General features: G+C 39.3%; 1 protein-coding gene across 2 annotated transcripts in view; it reads left to right on the plus strand.

Annotated features, from left to right (window-relative positions):
• LOC149806209 (tRNA-dihydrouridine(16/17) synthase [NAD(P)(+)]-like) overlaps positions 1 to 14,768 on the plus strand; it is a 54,035-nt gene extending 39,267 nt beyond the window's left edge. For both annotated transcript variants that reach the window (XM_089951149.1, XM_089951150.1), the window contains exons 11-12: positions 4,265 to 4,340; positions 10,527 to 14,768. In XM_089951149.1, the coding sequence (XP_089807275.1) occupies positions 4,265 to 4,340; positions 10,527 to 10,747 (297 nt within the window). In that variant the 3' untranslated portion in view covers positions 10,748 to 14,768. The remainder of the gene's footprint in view (positions 1 to 4,264; positions 4,341 to 10,526) is intronic.
• The last annotated feature ends 2,866 nt before the right edge of the window (positions 14,769 to 17,634 follow it).

Raw genomic sequence — 17,634 nt, forward strand, 5'->3', positions numbered from 1 at the left:
GTCATCGATTTCTGGGTCAACTTTTTCAGATTTAGCTCTGCATGGACATTGTGTTATAAAAGACAAGTGCAGGGCTACAGTTTTATTTATTTTACTCTGTTTGTCTTACGGATAAGAGCTATAGGCTAAGCACAAAACACAGCTCAGGATGAAGATGTCATCAGTCTGCATGCTGACCTTTCCTCAGTATGAAATTTCTGGCAGACAAGGGAGATAAATCAACTTACCATTCAGCCACAAAGTGCCAGACATTGACATGCTCTGAAACAGCTCCGGAACCCAGGTCACCACAACAGGACTCCGCATTTCTGGCAACTCCCTCTACTATGCCTCATAAGGGTTTGACTTGTTTTCTTTTGCGGATCAGTGAGGGACAGAGCTAACAAACAGCCAAGTTCCCTCTCACTAAACAGACATATGGACAGGTTACATGGATCAAACATCCCATACCTGTCCCAAACTGATGATCCTAATGATATCCTCCCCACATGGATGGCCTAATTCCATTGTGACCGGCCTAGGCCATATGCTAGGGATCGCGATGGGTCAAAACATAAATATTATGGGCTTAGTCAATAACAGCCTGTCTTCCAGTTCATCGAATATGACTTTTGCAGACATGCAGGGACCAATGTAACCACCTTGAGACACTCATTCAGCATGATGTCATGAATCGTTCCTCACACTTCAACAGATGTCACTTTGCAATTTCTCTGTGTTGTCACAAGAAGAGACTCTTTACTCATTGACGGTCTTGAAGTCACAGTTTCTAATTCGGTGTGTTCTACAAGTTTAGTGAGCAACAGACCTCATTACTCGTTGCCAGCTAAGTCTCAAGTATTACAGGAGACCTTAGCCTTATCTTATGTAACCAAGATGATGTTGTTTGTTCTTCATTGCTGTCATGTATTCTACATTATCTGATGGCATGGAAAGATTCAGCCTTTTGAGCCTCCTTTGAGTTTGTTTTATACTTCTGACCCCTGGAGGTTTGGCCCACTCCTTCCACTCCATCAACAACCTGGACCAGAGCTCAAACATATGTTGATCTGATGATGAACAGAAGAGTCAGATTTCGATTACTTCTACAGTCAGGGAGAGTTACAGATGTTCTGACCTGCTCGATCATCAGTTTGTTGGTGGTTCTACTTTTGCCACACACCAGCCTTTCATTTGGAAACCCCAGCAGTTGACAGTGATATTGCCACTTTTGGGATGAAAAAGCCACACTCCATATGTATTTATTGGATGGCCTTTGATGGCACTTGGCAGTTAGTATGAAAAATAGTTGCCATGGCTTAGATTTTGGATTTTCGTCTCTATGGCTATCTTCGAAGACATGGAACATGGCTTATCTTTTCCCACTTAGAACACCACAGGACATGCATGGGAGTCTGTCTCAAGAATGGCCCGAGTTCTGTGTAGAGCCACTCAACACACTTTGGCCAATACTGTAGCGGCTGCTACAAATTTACATTTGGTGGAATGCAGCTTAGTGATCTCTGCCTGCACTTTACTGAAGGACCACCATAAGGCCAAGCTAAGCCTTTATCCTCTAACCATCTGTTTCACGGCCAAATTGAAGAAGTCCGCAGACAAGCCACCAAAGAGACCAATTTCCCTCCCTCCTACAACCACAGCATCGATACAGGGATAGTATGGGAACTCAACAAAAGGACTCAAGAGCTACTCATGGGACATGAACCTCTGAAACCGTTCTATCAAAGCTTCACCCAGCTAAACCACAGTTCTCACATACAAAGCGGATATAGCACAGAGAGAGTCCTGTCATTCATCCCATACTCTGCTTGGTTCCAAGGCAAACGACACTCTATTTCAGGTCTTTCAGTTCTCATTCTGTCCACAACTCTACAACTCTGGTGAGTTATCTGAAACGACAAGGAGGAACCATGTCCTACAGTGGTGAGTTATCTGAAACAACAAGGAGGAACCAACAGCCAAGACCTTTGCATCCTGATGTGGGACTTTCTAAGGTGGTGTTGTCAAAAAAAAATCCATGTACAGGTTTGTCATATTCCAGGAATCCTAACATACTTGCCAAAGTTTTGCCCTGGAACAATCATCTAATACAGACAGAATGGTATTTTCATCCCTCAGTTTTCATTCAGATATGTACCCAATGGGACCAACCGTTGGTGGATCTGTTTGCAACAAAGTGGAATACCAACTCCCAACCTTCCTATCTCCATTCCCAGACTCAAAGACTGGGCAGTCGATGTTCTTTCAACAGTTTTGAAACAGCCTGGATGCATACACCTACCCTCCAACACACTCTGATTCCAAAAGTGATACAGAAATCACAAGAATCAGAGTGTTGTCTTATCTTCATTGCACCACTTGGATGGGAGAAATTGTGAATCTGTGACCTCAGTTATCTCACAACAAGAACTCTTCTGAGAATTTGGGTTTTCCCCTCATCTACTCAAACAACCATGATGGCAGTTGTTTCATTCATACTCAGTACTACAAAATCTGCACCTCTAGATGATATGAAACAGGCCCTCGGAAATAAACAGTTCTCACAAGCATTCATAGAGAGAATCACTCTAGCAAGAAGGTCCACCACTTGGAAAGCATACGAAGGCAAATGGAATGTTTTCACCCAGTGGTGCACAAACGAACACAGCTTACCTCTGCTTGCATTTGTACTGCAAATAGCTAACTTTCTCTTCATAGAAAGTAGGCACAGTGTTCAATAAAAGGTTGCCACTTGCGATCACAGACACCTTTTGTCATCATGGAAAAGAAAGTATATCGGACAGAACAAGGACTTTTCCAACCTACTCTCATTTAATATACATAACCATATATTTTAGTCTTACACCCAATGTGGAACCTGTCTTGGGTATTAACTGGCTGAACAAGACATATTTGAACCATTTTCAAGGGCATCTCTGGTACACCTTTCATACAAGACCTGCTTCATCACGGTGTTTGGGACAGTAGGCAGAATTTGCAAAATACACATCCTATCAGCAGACTCGAATTAACATGCAATTCCAACAAGACAGGTCAGTCTTACTCATGACAGTTTTCTCTTTCATCACCAAGAACCAGCTTCTTTATGAAGAATCTGTCTAGTTTGGACACATCAGCTGATGGCCACCTACAGGACCCAGTTCGGGCTTTAACTGAGGTTACAGCAGTTGCCACTAGCCTAGCATTCGATCAGAATTGTTTGCTAACTGACATCATTCAGGCTGTGGGATGGAGATCAGAATCCACATCTCTAACTTGTGTCTCTAAGATCTGTCATCCCAGAGGGCCTAGTTCAATCTGGTAGGATGTAACTGAACAGGTCACCCTTCCAGGTCAATTGACAGCTTCTTAAGATGCAGCATCACAACTTTTGCTGGATTTGTGAGGTAGATGCATGAATTGTTTCATTATTTGATGCCATGCCCAGCACATGGCGTCCCCTTCAGTCAGGTTACTTAGAAGCTGTCTCACATACCTCAGGGGACTGGAGATGGTATCTCCATGGTATGAGGATGTACCTCCCTCTACCTCTTACTATTCTTCTAAGGTATTATGATTGGGTAATGTATTTAAAGAAAAACCAATTTTTTCTAGTAAAATATGTTTTGTTTGTGAATACTTACCCAACCATAATACACACTCCCTCCCAGCCTTCCCACAGTTACATCCATAGGGAGTGTGCCTTCTGCTCCACTAGTAACTGATGTATTCTTAGTCTTTGCTGCAAAGTCTTATACCTAAGTGGAGATAACTCTGCCAGACCGTCACATAGGTCAGCAGACAACTTAGCTCCCTTCAGCTAAAAGTCATATCAGGGAAGGCAGGATTTGTGAAGTAGTAGTTCTAAGGTATTATGAATGGGTAAGTATGATCAAAGAAACATATTTTACTAGGCAAATTGGTTTCCAACTGATACATACAAGGTTTTGAGCTGAGATGGGATGTGTGTATTGTTGTATATAATATGATTGAAAGAATTCCAGTTAAACAGGGACATGCTCAGATACACTTATTTCAAGGTATGTATAACTAAGTAAGGTCTTGGCAGTCTATTGTAGCTGACATGAGAAAACAGAGATGTCCCCATTTTGAGGTGTCTCCTGTTTGTTGGAGTGTATTCACACTGATGTCCCTGTTTTGCACACACACACACCCACACACCCTACACTCCCCACACACACACATGCAGTTTGTTGCGGATTGATACCTTAAAGATCTTTTCATTGAAATAACTTTCAGATTATCTGTTTTGTTATCATTTCAGGGACAACGTTGTTCCTATGAACTTTGCAAGAAATGTTGTAAGCGGAAGGCCTATACAGAAAAATTGGATTGCCCTGGTAATTAAACAGAATGTTACTGTACTGCTTGAAGTGGGGTCATATTGATTTGGTTTCATCCATTTGTTTGTCCAACCACCCGCCCATTAAGTGGAGCATGTTAGCATGCTCACAAAGAAAATATTTGACAAATGAAGCTTGATAGGCAAATTTCTGTGTTTATGTAGATGATCTCATTATATTTCCTTCACTATTGAATGTTTAACTCTTCTAGAAGAGTTTAAGAGATGGCCTGTTGTCTGTGGTCCATTAGCACAACCAACAGCTGCCTCGCTTGGCGCTCAGCATTAAGAGATGGCCTGTTGTCTGTGGTCCATTAGCACAACCAACAGTTGCTGCACTTGGCGCTCAGCATTAAGAGATGGCCTGTTGTTTGTGGTCCATTAGCACAACCAACAGCTGCCTTGCTTGGCACTCAGCATTAAGAGATGGCCTGTTGTCTGTGGTCCATTAGCACAACCAACAGTTGCCTCGCTTGGCACTCAGCATTAAGAGAAGGCCTGTTGTCTGTGGTCCATTAGCACAACCAGCAGTTGCCGCGCTTGGCACTCAGCATTAAGAGATGGCCTGTTGTCTGTGGTCCATTAGCACAACCAACAGTTGCCACGCTTGGCACTCAGCATTAAGAGATGGCCTGTTGTCTGTGGTCCATTAGCACAACCAACAGTTGCCACGCTTGGCGCTCAGCATTAAGAGATGGCCTGTTGTCTGTGGTCCATTAGCACAACCAACAGTTGCCACGCTTGGCGCTCAGCATTAAGAGATGGCCTGTTGTCTGTGGTCCATTAGCACAACCAACAGTTGCTGCACTTGGCGCTCAGCATTAAGAGATGGCCTGTTGTTTGTGGTCCATTAGCACAACCAACAGCTGCCTTGCTTGGCACTCAGCATTAAGAGATGGCCTGTTGTCTGTGGTCCATTAGAACAACCAACAGTTGCCTCGCTTGGCACTCAGCATTAAGAGAAGGCCTGTTGTCTGTGGTCCATTAACACAACCAGCAGTTGCCGCGCTTGGCACTCAGCATTAAGAGATGGCCTGTTGTCTGTGGTCCATTAGCACAACCAACAGTTGCCACACTTGGCACTCAGCATTAAGAGATGGCCTGTTGTCTGTGGTCCATTAGCACAACCAACAGTTGCCTCACTTGGTGCTCAGCATTAAGAGATGGCCTGTTGTCTGTGGTCCATTAGCACAACCAACAGTTGCCGTGCTTGGCGCTCAGCATTAAGAGATGGCCTGTTGTCTGTGGTCCATTAGCACAACCAACAGTTGCTGCGCTTGGCACTCAGCATTAAGAGATGGCCTGTTGTCTGTGGTCCATTAGCACAACCAACAGTTGCCACGCTTGTTGCTCAGCATTAAGAGATGGCCTGTTGTCTGTGGTCCATTAGCACAACCAACAGTTGCCTCACTTGGTGCTCAGCATTAAGAGATGGCCTGTTGTCTGTGGTCCATTAGCACAACCAACAGTTGCCGCGCTTGGCGCTCAGCATTAAGAGATGGCCTGTTGTCTGTGGTCCATTAGCACAACCAACAGTTGCCGCGCTTGGCACTCAGCATTAAGAGATGGCCTGTTGTCTGTGGTCCATTAGCACAACCAACAGTTGCCGCGCTTGGTGCTCAGCATTAAGAGATGGCCTGTTGTCTGTGGTCCATTAGCACAACCAACAGTTGCCTCACTTGGTGCTCAGCATTAAGAGATGGCCTGTTGTCTGTGGTCCATTAGCACAACCAACAGTTGCCTCACTTGGTGCTCAGCATTAAGAGATGGCCTGTTGTCTGTGGTCCATTAGCACAACCAACAGTTGCCTCGCTTGGCGCTCAGCATTAAGAGATGGCCTGTTGTCTGTGGTCCATTAGCACAACCAACAGTTGCCGCGCTTGGCACTCAGCATTAAGAGATGGCCTGTTGTCTGTGGTCCATTAGCACAACCAACAGTTGCCGTGCTTGGTGCTCAGCATTAAGAGATGGCCTGTTGTCTGTGGTCCATTAGCACAACCAACAGTTTTCTCACTTGGTGCTCAGCATTAAGAGATGGTCTGTTGCCTGTGGTCCATTAGCACAACCAACAGTTGCCTCGCTTGGTGCTCTGCATTAAGAGATGGCCTGTTAAGAGATGACCTGTTGTTTGTGGTCCATTAGCACAACCAACAGCTGCCTTGCTTGGCGCTCAGCATTAAGAGGTTAGCGTTAGGACTGGTCGGCCTGGTGTCAGGATAATGTGACTGGGTGGGACATCATGCTATGTATCTGCAGCATGATGCCCCAGTGTTGAACATCATTATAAGCTGCCACACTGCAGACATCGTAGCGATATGACAGAAAAACTGTTAAAAGTTATGTTAAAAGTCCTAATCACACACACATTAACACAACCATTAGTACAAGTCTGTTATTGCCCCAGTGCTGGACATTATTATAAGCTGCCACACTGCAGACATCGTAGCGATATGACAGAAAAACTGTTAAAAGTTACGTTAAAAGTCCTAATCACACACACACACACACACATTAACACAACCATTAGTACAAGTCTGTTATTGCTATTCCTTGTTCTTGTCTTTCAGAAGATTGACCAAGATGTAGACGAAATACACTAAATGAAAGAAAGTGAAAGTTTAATGAAGACATGTCATTTGCATGTACAGAATATACATCTACATGTGTGCAAGGAATGGTCAGAAAATGTATCTGCTGTGGTATTAAGACGAGGTCCTAAGGCTAAAGAGAGATGGAGTAAGTCCAGGGAAATGGAATCAGACATTTTAAGTTTACATCCCAAGATGTGATCATTAGCCAGTGTTGTATGGGAAATGTTGATGATACCTTAACATCCTAAAGGGATATGTACAATATCACCAGCTACCTTAACCCCCTAAAGGGATATGTACCATATCACCAGCTACCATAACCTTGGAAGAACAACTGGTTGTGGACTTTCAGTCTCAGCAGACTTTGTTGAGTCACATATAGGGTGACTAATACAAGAGACTATGATGCACTTGCCTTACTCAGGTGAATTTGTTCAGTTCCACCCCTCTTATATTTACAATACTGAGATGGAATTTATGGACTGTCCTCATTTTTTGGGCTGCCCAGTCAGTTTAAATTCCTGAACATGTTAGAGAAAGGTCCTAGGGCCTGTAAATCTTGGTACATGGGTTATTTTCCAGATATGCATAAGCTGTATCGCCACCAGTCCAATCTGTAAAATGCTGTGTTTGCTGTTCACCTAGTCCAGCCAGCATGATGGCTGTACTTGACTATCAGTAACTGGGGATCAATTATTTTAGTGAGCCATACCATATACGTGGTAACGTGGAACTATGCAAGGATCTGGTTAGCCAATCCCTCTGTTTTGCCACATACCAACCAGGCATTCACTCAGCCATCCATCCAGCAGCCTTGAGCCAGCTGAGCCAAACCCAAGCCATCCATCCAGCTGATTGCTGATCTGACACAGCATTTTTTCTTAACAGCAATACAATCTATGGCACTTGACTGGTTGCTGATGCAGCTGCCAAAACACATCTTAATAGCGTATGCCTTGGGCAGAGGTCTAATAGTACACAGGGACAATGACACAGCTTCTCACCTGCCTCCTCCCCCTTTCACGATATTTTAGTATGATACTGACAGATTACCTGATGTGGACAACCTCTACAGTGAGTGCAGGGTTAACTATGAAGATTCATGTTATGCTGATCCTATTTTGGACCATACAGAATACAGCTTTAAAGCAGCCATGTAGGAAATGTACAGAAGGCTGCCAACTTCCAAAAGCCCAGTCATGTTAACTGTCAGCAAGATTATAAGGTCAGTGCTTCATTGGATTTAGAAGATGAAGAACAGCCTTTTTTCAATCATCTACATTTAGGGAAGGTCAAGGAAATTTCAAACCACCTGACTTTAATATAGGACCCAGGCAGTTCCAATGCTTTCTTTGTGGAAAGCCAACTACCATCGCCATTTATCCACAGACCTAGGCAATTCCAATGTTTTTGTTGTGGAAAGCTAACTACCATCACCATTTAGCCACAGACCCAGGCAATTCCAATGCTTTCCTTGTGGAAAGGCAACTATCCTCACCTTTTAGCCCCACTGGTATTGCTTGCATTCAGCACTGAGATGTCCTTGGTTAAAATTTTGTGATGTGGATCTTGGTGAGAGGGTTCATTCAACTCATCAGACAACTCAGCATGTCAGCAGATTTGATTCTCCTTGGCCACCTTTTCATGTCCCAGCTAACCCAATGGCATTCGTTTTCCAGACATCTAAGAATAATGATCTTGAAGAGTGGCACTTCAATCAAGAGCTCACAAGAGGAATTCGTTGAAATTACCATCTGTAATAATGCCAGCTTGTATGCCCATATATTGCCCACCTTTGGCATTGTCAGTGTCTTAGAGGGCTAGTAGAGTTGCCCCTCCACATCAACACCATAAAATGAAAGTCATAATAAAATGTGTTGGGAGAGGTAGTCCTCATTAAGTCAGACAATTCTATGAAGGTGGCCTACCTCAAACAAGTAGTTGTGCCAGTGTGGTATTGCCAAAAAGTTGTTTAACTGAAGACACCAAATACATTAACCTTCTTTACCTGTGTATGAATGTTACTATGATACTTTCTTTAATGACAAAAATTATCATTCAAATACTTATAACCAAAACTACTTTATGTGACCCCTGTTGGTTGCCTTGATTGTTGAGAAAATAATTTAAATCTCACAATATCCTGGCCTAGAAATAAACCTTGATACAGCAGTAGGGATATGCCATTCAGCAGTTTGCAGAAATGATAGAATGTTCTTTATAAACAACATTTTTATACACAGTTTTTTTCTATCAGTCCAACTATCTGTCCTTGACACCTTGGTTAAGGTTTTGCAATTAGGAATTTTAAGCACTGTAATGGGGATGTCTTTGTTGCATGAACACATTTCTAGTAATATTTCTAAGCTTATCTATCTTTTACAGAATTTTAACATCTTTAACCTTTATCATTTAGTACTTAGTACTTTTTGGGGAAGGCTTTATCTTCCTATAGCCTTTTTTGAGTAATTCTTTGTATTTATATTTTCTTAACTTTGTTTTTATTTGGCACTGTATGCAGTAAAACCTGTCCTAATGGTCACCTTTTCTCAGTTGTCACCTGTTCACAATGACCATTCTAATTTCTCCCCCGCAAACTTTCTATATAAATGTGCTGTATGTAATGATCTCTTGCCTTCCCACCCAGCAGTGGCCAGGTGTTTCCTAACCAAACAAAAGTTATTAGAGTGCATATACATTTACTGTTCAGTCTTTGCATACTTTACCTTCCCCCCGGCAGTGGCCATTTACTGTTCAGTCTTTGCATACTTTCCAAGGCAAATTTTATAATTAGGAGAGAGGTTCATTTGCTGGATGGTGGGAAAAGAAGTTGTGTTATCTCAACAGAAATGGAAGTCACTTTTTGTGCCAGTGTGACGAGCATCTATTTACTTAGGAATTAAAACTGTCTCAGGTGAAAAATGTTCCTTGTTTTGAAGAGCTGACAGTTGCATCTCTTTTCATTAGCGTTAGGGGTCATTCAGATTTCAAAACATGTCTGTAATGGCAGGCAGTTTCATTTCATGGGCCACAGTAAATAGCCATTTATGGCTTCTTTTGATTTTCTGTTCATCACAGGCTTCTCATATAACCAGATCTCTTTTGATCATGGCTAGTTGAGCAATGGACTAATCAGATGTAGTTTTTACAGTGTGAAGAAATTAAGATTGGTGTTTATATGTTGAGCTATTGATGAATTCTTTATAGGATGGATTAAATAGAATAGGATACAGTAATCTTGTGTTGAACATATACCTGGAAGAGAACAGCAGGTAGATGTAATTATGATTTTGTTGTAAAATGTACATTAAACATTCTTGATGATGTAATAATAACAATTATGATAATAATAATTATAACACTATCTGGTGCATGGTATCTATTCTAAAACCAATTTTTAAATGGTGACCCCGAGTCACCTTTTTACAATGGCTAGTGTTACCTTTTCCCATGAAGGTTTTTGGTAGTCAGTATTGTGTTTACATGCCATTGAACCCTGCAACTAATACTACTACTTAAATTGATATTTACAGATAGTATATGACATTTTCTTTATAGTCACTAATGTTATTTTTTTATTCTGTATATTCAAGGCCACAATATTTTGTGCAGAACAAAGGCTGAGCAAAGAAAGGCAGCCACAGAAGATTTATCCTCAGATATCCCAACGGAGATAATCACTGACTTTCAAATGGTTGCTAAGAAGGAGCTAAGAAATGGGACTGAAAATGGACATTTAAAAGAACAGGTCTTCAATTCTAAACTAGCATTAAATAACACAAAGGCAGAGGCAAAACAAGATCATAAGAGTTGAGTCAACAATGAAAATAGGTCAGTGCATTATGATTCAAGGAGTTGTCATGGTGTGCAGTCGTTTGATCGGCTTGAATAATGTGATCTGTGAGAGAAGTAAAAATGAGAAACTGTGACTCAAGGAAATGGGCTACTAAACTCAAGGAAATGGGCTACTAAATTCAGAAGCTGGGTAGTATTGGATTGAATGAAACTGCATGCCAGACAGATTTAGAAACGTCCTGTAAGAGTTGTGATTAAACCATGAATAACAGTCTGCAATGAAGAACTAACTTAATCATACAATTTACCCCAAACAAATCTTATTTGATATTGTTATAAAATCACTGTCAACCTAATTCTCAAACTTTGGTGATTGTTATTTGAAAAGGTTTTTTGTTGCATAAGTTGAGAAACCACCTATGTATACACTCGCTTATAGGATGAGTCCAACTGCACAGATTCAGATCTGCTGACACACATACAATGAGTCTAAGTGCACACTGCACAGACTTAGATCTGCCAATGCATATAAGATGAGTCCAACTGCACACTCAGATCTGCCAACACATAATGCACTGCAGATCTAGATTTGAGCAGCTTATTTGGAGTAATTTGTAGAACAAGCAACAGACTCCAATCAGCAGGTGCTTTATGATATGGCAGATCAGGGTCTTTGTTGTTTGCAGTTTGACTCAACTGGTAAGTGAGTATATACAGAGGTCTTGTTTTTAACTGGAAGAAGGGTAGTCTGTCAAACGGGTTTTTACTGTAATTTTTAAAAGGCACAATTCAGCCAGCAACACACCAATTTATCGGGTCAAAATTTGTATATATTGATTAGCAAATGTGAAGAAAATTTGAGAATTTTTTAAAAACTTAAATACCGTTGACATATTTATAGGGTAAAAGCATTGTAATTTTTAGCTGATAAGGATGAGTTGCTAATGATAATTTCCCTGTGTACAACCTTTGTCAACTTTTGTGTTATGCAGTACGTGATCATCTGTTTGCTATTTGGAACTTTTTCTAAACAATTTCTTTACCAATTTCAGCTAAATTTGACCTAGCTTTCTGGTATGAAGATCTTTCAAGTATATACAGAACATCATCCAAAATTTGGCCACCATTAATCAAAATAGATACACATTTAAACAGCTTCTTAAAAAGTTATAAATAGAATTTAACCAAAATTGGCAGAAAGCATTCTGGCATCAGGTTCTTTCAGGTTTACAAATGATGTTGTTCCACATCAAATATGGCTGCCTTTGCAAAGAATATCAAAATCCTTGTTGCTTCTATTTTTTTTTAAAACTAAACACTGCTCTGACATCAGAATTTAAGTAAATCTATATGATGAGCTTGAAGGCCTTTCAGTATGCTGTTTTTTTGTATAAATGATGGTGATCTTTTGTCAAATATGGATGAATGTGCAATCCCACTCCTGCACACAGTACGCCCCCACCCCACACTTCAAACACCTCTTTGGGGCCCTGAGCGGCCAAGTGGTCTAAAGTGCTCTCCGTTACGGATCACTGCCATCTCACCTCTCTCTGCGTGGGTTTGAGTCTCAGATTAAGCCAATGTGTGCATGTGAGAAAGCTTGCCAGTAGCTTCTCATGGGTTGGTGGTTCTTTCCGGGAGCTTTCCTGGGTTCTTCCTCCACCATTAATACTGGCTGCCATGTATAGCCTATCGTGTGCTGAAAAATGGTGTTAAACCCTACAACAACAACAACAAAAAAGTTTGACAGAAGCATTGTGCTAACCCATAATCTCTTGAATTGAATATTACCCTATTTACTGTATCTGTTGGGACACCATAAATTAATTTTAAAAGTAATTTTTTTGTGCATTGTATGTTCTGGGACACATCGTTTTTTTCAAGTCATAAGTTGTGGGACACCTTTTAAATCATTTGAAAATTACATGTCGGAAATTGCACTCCAACTGAAATTTTATTTTAAAAAAATATAAAACTGTACTTGAGATAAAACTCTTTAATCCACTGCAGCAGAATCTCATCAACACATCCCTTCTCCTACACACGTATGATCTATTATTTTGGTACATGAATACTTCTTTAGCTTTCTCATACCGTGAAAAATTGTTAGAGGCAACACACCACCTGAAGCGGAAACTGCAAGAACAAAAGTAAGATTTTTTCAAATCTGCACTAGGAATGCGATCAAAGTACACTAGAGTTTCATCCATGTTAATGATCATATTGTCGGCGAAATGATCTGTTTCTGTCTGGCCTTCACGAATTCATCACGTGATTTTATTTTCTCCAAATCTTCTAGATGATCCTGGGTCATCGATGTTTGCGGACGAAGCACTATTTTGTGTAACTTTAAAAACTCTTCCATTGTTTCACTTTATTTTCAAAATTTTCGTGAATACTGGTGAAAAGGAACCAAAGTTTGCTTCCATATCTCGGCAGTCTTTGTATATTCAAAGATAATTTTAAAAAATCTTAAAAGATTCCATAGTCGGCTTCCGAGGTCAGCTTGCTTTGCAATAAAATAACCTTTGTATTGATATCCTTTAAAAAAAATTGGCTTCTGAGTCCAAAGTTGGCTTATGACATCGGCTTGCTTTGTAATAAAAATAACCTTTGTCTTTGATGTCTTTTCGGTAAGTTCAAAGAAGAAGTTTACTGCTGGCTGCCAGTTGTGTTTATTTACCACCAGGGCATATATGTGCTTGGTATCTGTAGTAATAATTAATACAAAGGTGCACTGATTTCTGCAGGTAAATAGTAATGATACTTTTGTAACCTGCACTGGTGAAAAGATTGTCACTTGCACTCAGGTGAATGTGTTTTCAAATGATAATTTTTATTTGCAAGATACTGTTATACAGTAGACCTGGATATAATTCAATCTTGATTATTTTTCACCCAACACCGTGTCATGCGTGAATGGCGTCTTCAAGATATCGGTTGACTATTTCCATTTGTTTGCGATTTTGTTGGCTCCAGTTTTCAGTCGGATAACATGTTCAAACCTTTGAGCATAACCACACACAATTGTTTCTCAATGTTCATGTCAATGAACAACATGGTGTGTGGTATCTGACATAATTCATACACGCTAAGTAAGGAAGCCTACTACGCTACTTATATGGATTTCATGGAAATATTTTATTCTTTAATGTTCTTGTTGAAAAAGGAATAAATGATAACAACACAAGGTTAGTTTCTTTCTTTTTATTATCAATTAAGCATTTTATTTATCTCTTTTATTGCAACGTGCAGTGGGGGGGGGGCAAGAACAAATGCAATGCAAATTTATTTCATTTCTTAAGTCTTGGGACATATGACCAAAGTGAAAAAATGTTTCACCATAAGTTCTGGAACAGGATTTTTTTTTATTTTATCGTGTCCCAACATATGCAGTAAATACGGTATACAGATGTCAGCCAGTTGAGCAATCTCAGACCCAATTTGGCCTCTTGTTTTCATCTTTGCACAGAAATTCTTCACATATTGGGCATTATAGTCACTGATAGTATTTTTAAGTGTTGCTACTTTACGTTGTTTTCTTTTTGTTTTTATATGGCAATTTTTTATATTTTCATTATGTGTAAGATTCATTATTACAGTTTTAGATGTCTCAGAGGTTTTATATATATCTTGAAGAAAGTAGGTCATGAATGTTTTAAAGTGATGTTATCCAATATTAAGTTATAATAACATGGTAATTTTATTCTAAAGGTTCTGTAAGCTATAATAGAATATCATGACCCCAGTATCTGTGATATGTAAGAGAAGTAAAACGCAAGCTGAGAAAGTTGACTGATTGAAATCGGCTTCTAAATTCAGAATGTTGGATCAGGAATTCTTGGATTGAATGAACCTACATATCAGACAGATTTAGAAGCTCCCACTTTGCATTTTTGAATCATGAGAAATAGGTTTTGTGAGAAATTAACATAATTGTACAATTTACCTTATTTTACATTGTTGTAAAATCACAATCAACATGATTCTCCAGATTTGGAGATCTAGGTTTGCTAATAAAGTAAAAGTTGACACCTTGATTTTTGTTATATATTATTTTGACATCTACTAAGAAACAACCTAGAGAGGTCTGTATTCAGAAATTCTTTCAAATTTTGCCTGGTACTCTCTTTAACTATTCGAGGTGAAAGTTTTGTAAATTGTTTAAAAAGCTCATGTGATTACTCTAGCCCATTCTAACTACAGGACAGTATTTACTCATGGTTGTTGTTGTTGTTGTGGGGTTTAATGCCATTTTTCAGCACACGATAGGCTATGCATGGCGGCCAGTATTAATGGTGGAGGAAGAACCCGGGAAAACCCCGGGAAGAACCACCGACCCACGAGAAGCTACTGGCAAGCTTTCTCACATACCCACATTGGCAGAATCCATTTACTCATGGATATTGCAGCTAAAACTGCAAACAGCCTAACTACAGTACAGTATTTACTCATGGATATTGCAGCTAAAACTGCAACAGCCTAACTACAGTACAGTATTTACTCATGGATATTGCAGCTAAAACTGTAAACAGCCTAACTACAGTAGAGTATTTACTCATGGATATTGCAGCTAAAATTGCAAACAGCCTAACTACAGTACAGTATTTACTCATGGATATTGCAGCTAAAACTGCAAACAGCATTTGCTGTATATACTCGCTTATATATTGAGTTAAACTGCAAACAACAAAGATTATAATCTGCTGTAACATAATGCACCTGCAGATCAGGATAGATGTTGTTTGTTCAACTGATTACTCCTGACAACCTGCACAGAGCCAGATCTGCCAGTGCATTATATGATTTCATTTCTGGGTGTGCGCAGTTTGCAGCTGAACTCATCTTATAAGCAAGTATATATGGTACTCAGATCTGCTTTGGCATAATGTGCTGGCAAATCAGGTTTTACATACAAAAAACTACACACATTTTTTGCCCAAAATCAGCACCAAGAACAAGTTTGATGTGGCTGTATTAGAATTTGGAATGAAACATTAATACAGCTATGTTTTTATTACATACCCCCTTTATAATGCTTTACACATATTCCTTAGTGACAAACTGTGAATTCAGATTGATTTGAAATTTATGAAGGCTTAACTGCCTTTAAGAAACTGACATGTAGGCATCATTGAAAACACTTCTAGTTCTAGTCTGGTTGTATGATACAGAAATTCATTGTAAACATTGAATGCCAGATAAAACATATAAGATAAAATGGGTTTGTGATTAACTGTTCTATTGCTTACCCATTTAATCTTCCATGTTTGATGTGGCATTCAATAAAGATGTTTGGTCCATATTTACATTGAGCACAACAGAATAAAATTATTTAAATGTATCATTGATGACCATTAATCAGTAATCTTAGATGCATCAAATCCGGTTTCTAAACATCCTAATTACTCTAAATTCCATTCATGTTGCGAAAATTATAACCTGAAGTCATATCTAACCTGTTCTTTCTGCATACATTTACCTTATGTGTTCACTTATAAGTCCATCTGCAAACTGCACAGACCCATAGCTGCTAGTGCATAATGCAGATTCTTAGAAGTAATCAGTAAAACGAACAACATAGACCCTGATCTGCAGGTGCATTATGTTTTGGAAGATCAGGATCTTTGTTGTTTGCAGTTTGACTCTACTTATAAGTGATTGCATAATGTTTTGTCTAAACTCTTTTACTAGGGATGGTGATTTAAGTTTAGATTTCTTTAAGAATGTAATTTATATTACTGTGAATCCCCCCTTTTATATACGGGGTACCAATTTAACTACCATCAAAATATTGTAAGGCTAGACTTGAAAAGAACAAAAGCAGACTCCTTAATCATAGCCAACATTTAGAAAACTTTTCCTCTTTCATTCCTTGAACAACATATATAATGTGTGTGCCAGATTGCTGATGAAAATTTTCCTTCATTGTCATCTTTATACACCACTCCCTCGATAACTCGCGAACCCGCTTATAATGCGGTGTCAGGCGTGGATCCCATTTTTTAAACCTAAAAATACCCAAAAAATTTATCCCTATTTGTTGAAATTGAAATTGGTAAAAGAAATTTTGATGTATCGCTCGTTTTATCATTGAAAATGGTAGATAGTACCTGGAAATTTTAATCAACACTGCGAAATATCAAATTTAAAAATAGCTCATATAATTTTTTACATTTTCTTTCCAAACAACATTCCTAGTACACCGCAATTAACGATATGTAGGGAAATTTCGATCAATGAAAATGTCACACCGAGTGGAGGCAGTACTTTAATAAATAAATACAAATTAAATAATTTTTTTATCAATTGAAATTTTTGTTCTAGTTCCATCTTTTAGTTCCTTTTAAGTGTAATCATCATAAATACAATGTGTCCTCTTGTAATTATACGTAAAATGTGTAAATCTACCGTAAATCTACTGTAACAGATATGTCCGTGAGCGTTTCTCTGAGAACCTAATTAAGTGCCGCCCCTGTTTTGATAAGTGACTTGCGGAAGTATTTGTTGTATTGTTGCACTCAATTAAAGCTGGCCTTCTTTGTATTATCATGTTAATTATGTCATTTGAATTAAAAAAAGGGAGGTGGAATAAAAGGAAAGTTCAAAGGCAAAAGAATTCGACTAAAAATCTAGCGGCCTCGGTCGTATGTCAGGTGAACTCACTTCATTTGATCAATCGAACACTGTAATAAACTTGATTGTGTATGTAACAGTAACTACCTTAAGTTAACCGACTCTTTCATAACTGTGATCAAAGATAACAAGGCAGCCAAGCGAAATGAATACTTCATAAAATGTAGAGCTTGATTTCACAGATACGGACCATTGTGGGCAAGCGAGGTTCAGAGAATTCTTGAACTGGCATTTAGAGATATCCTCAGGGATGATAAGAAATTTCATTAT

The sequence above is a fragment of the Sinohyriopsis cumingii genome, chromosome 2 (assembly GCF_028554795.1).
Source record: "Sinohyriopsis cumingii isolate HCF-2022 chromosome 2, ASM2855479v2, whole genome shotgun sequence".
NCBI lineage: Eukaryota > Metazoa > Mollusca > Bivalvia > Unionida > Unionidae > Sinohyriopsis > Sinohyriopsis cumingii.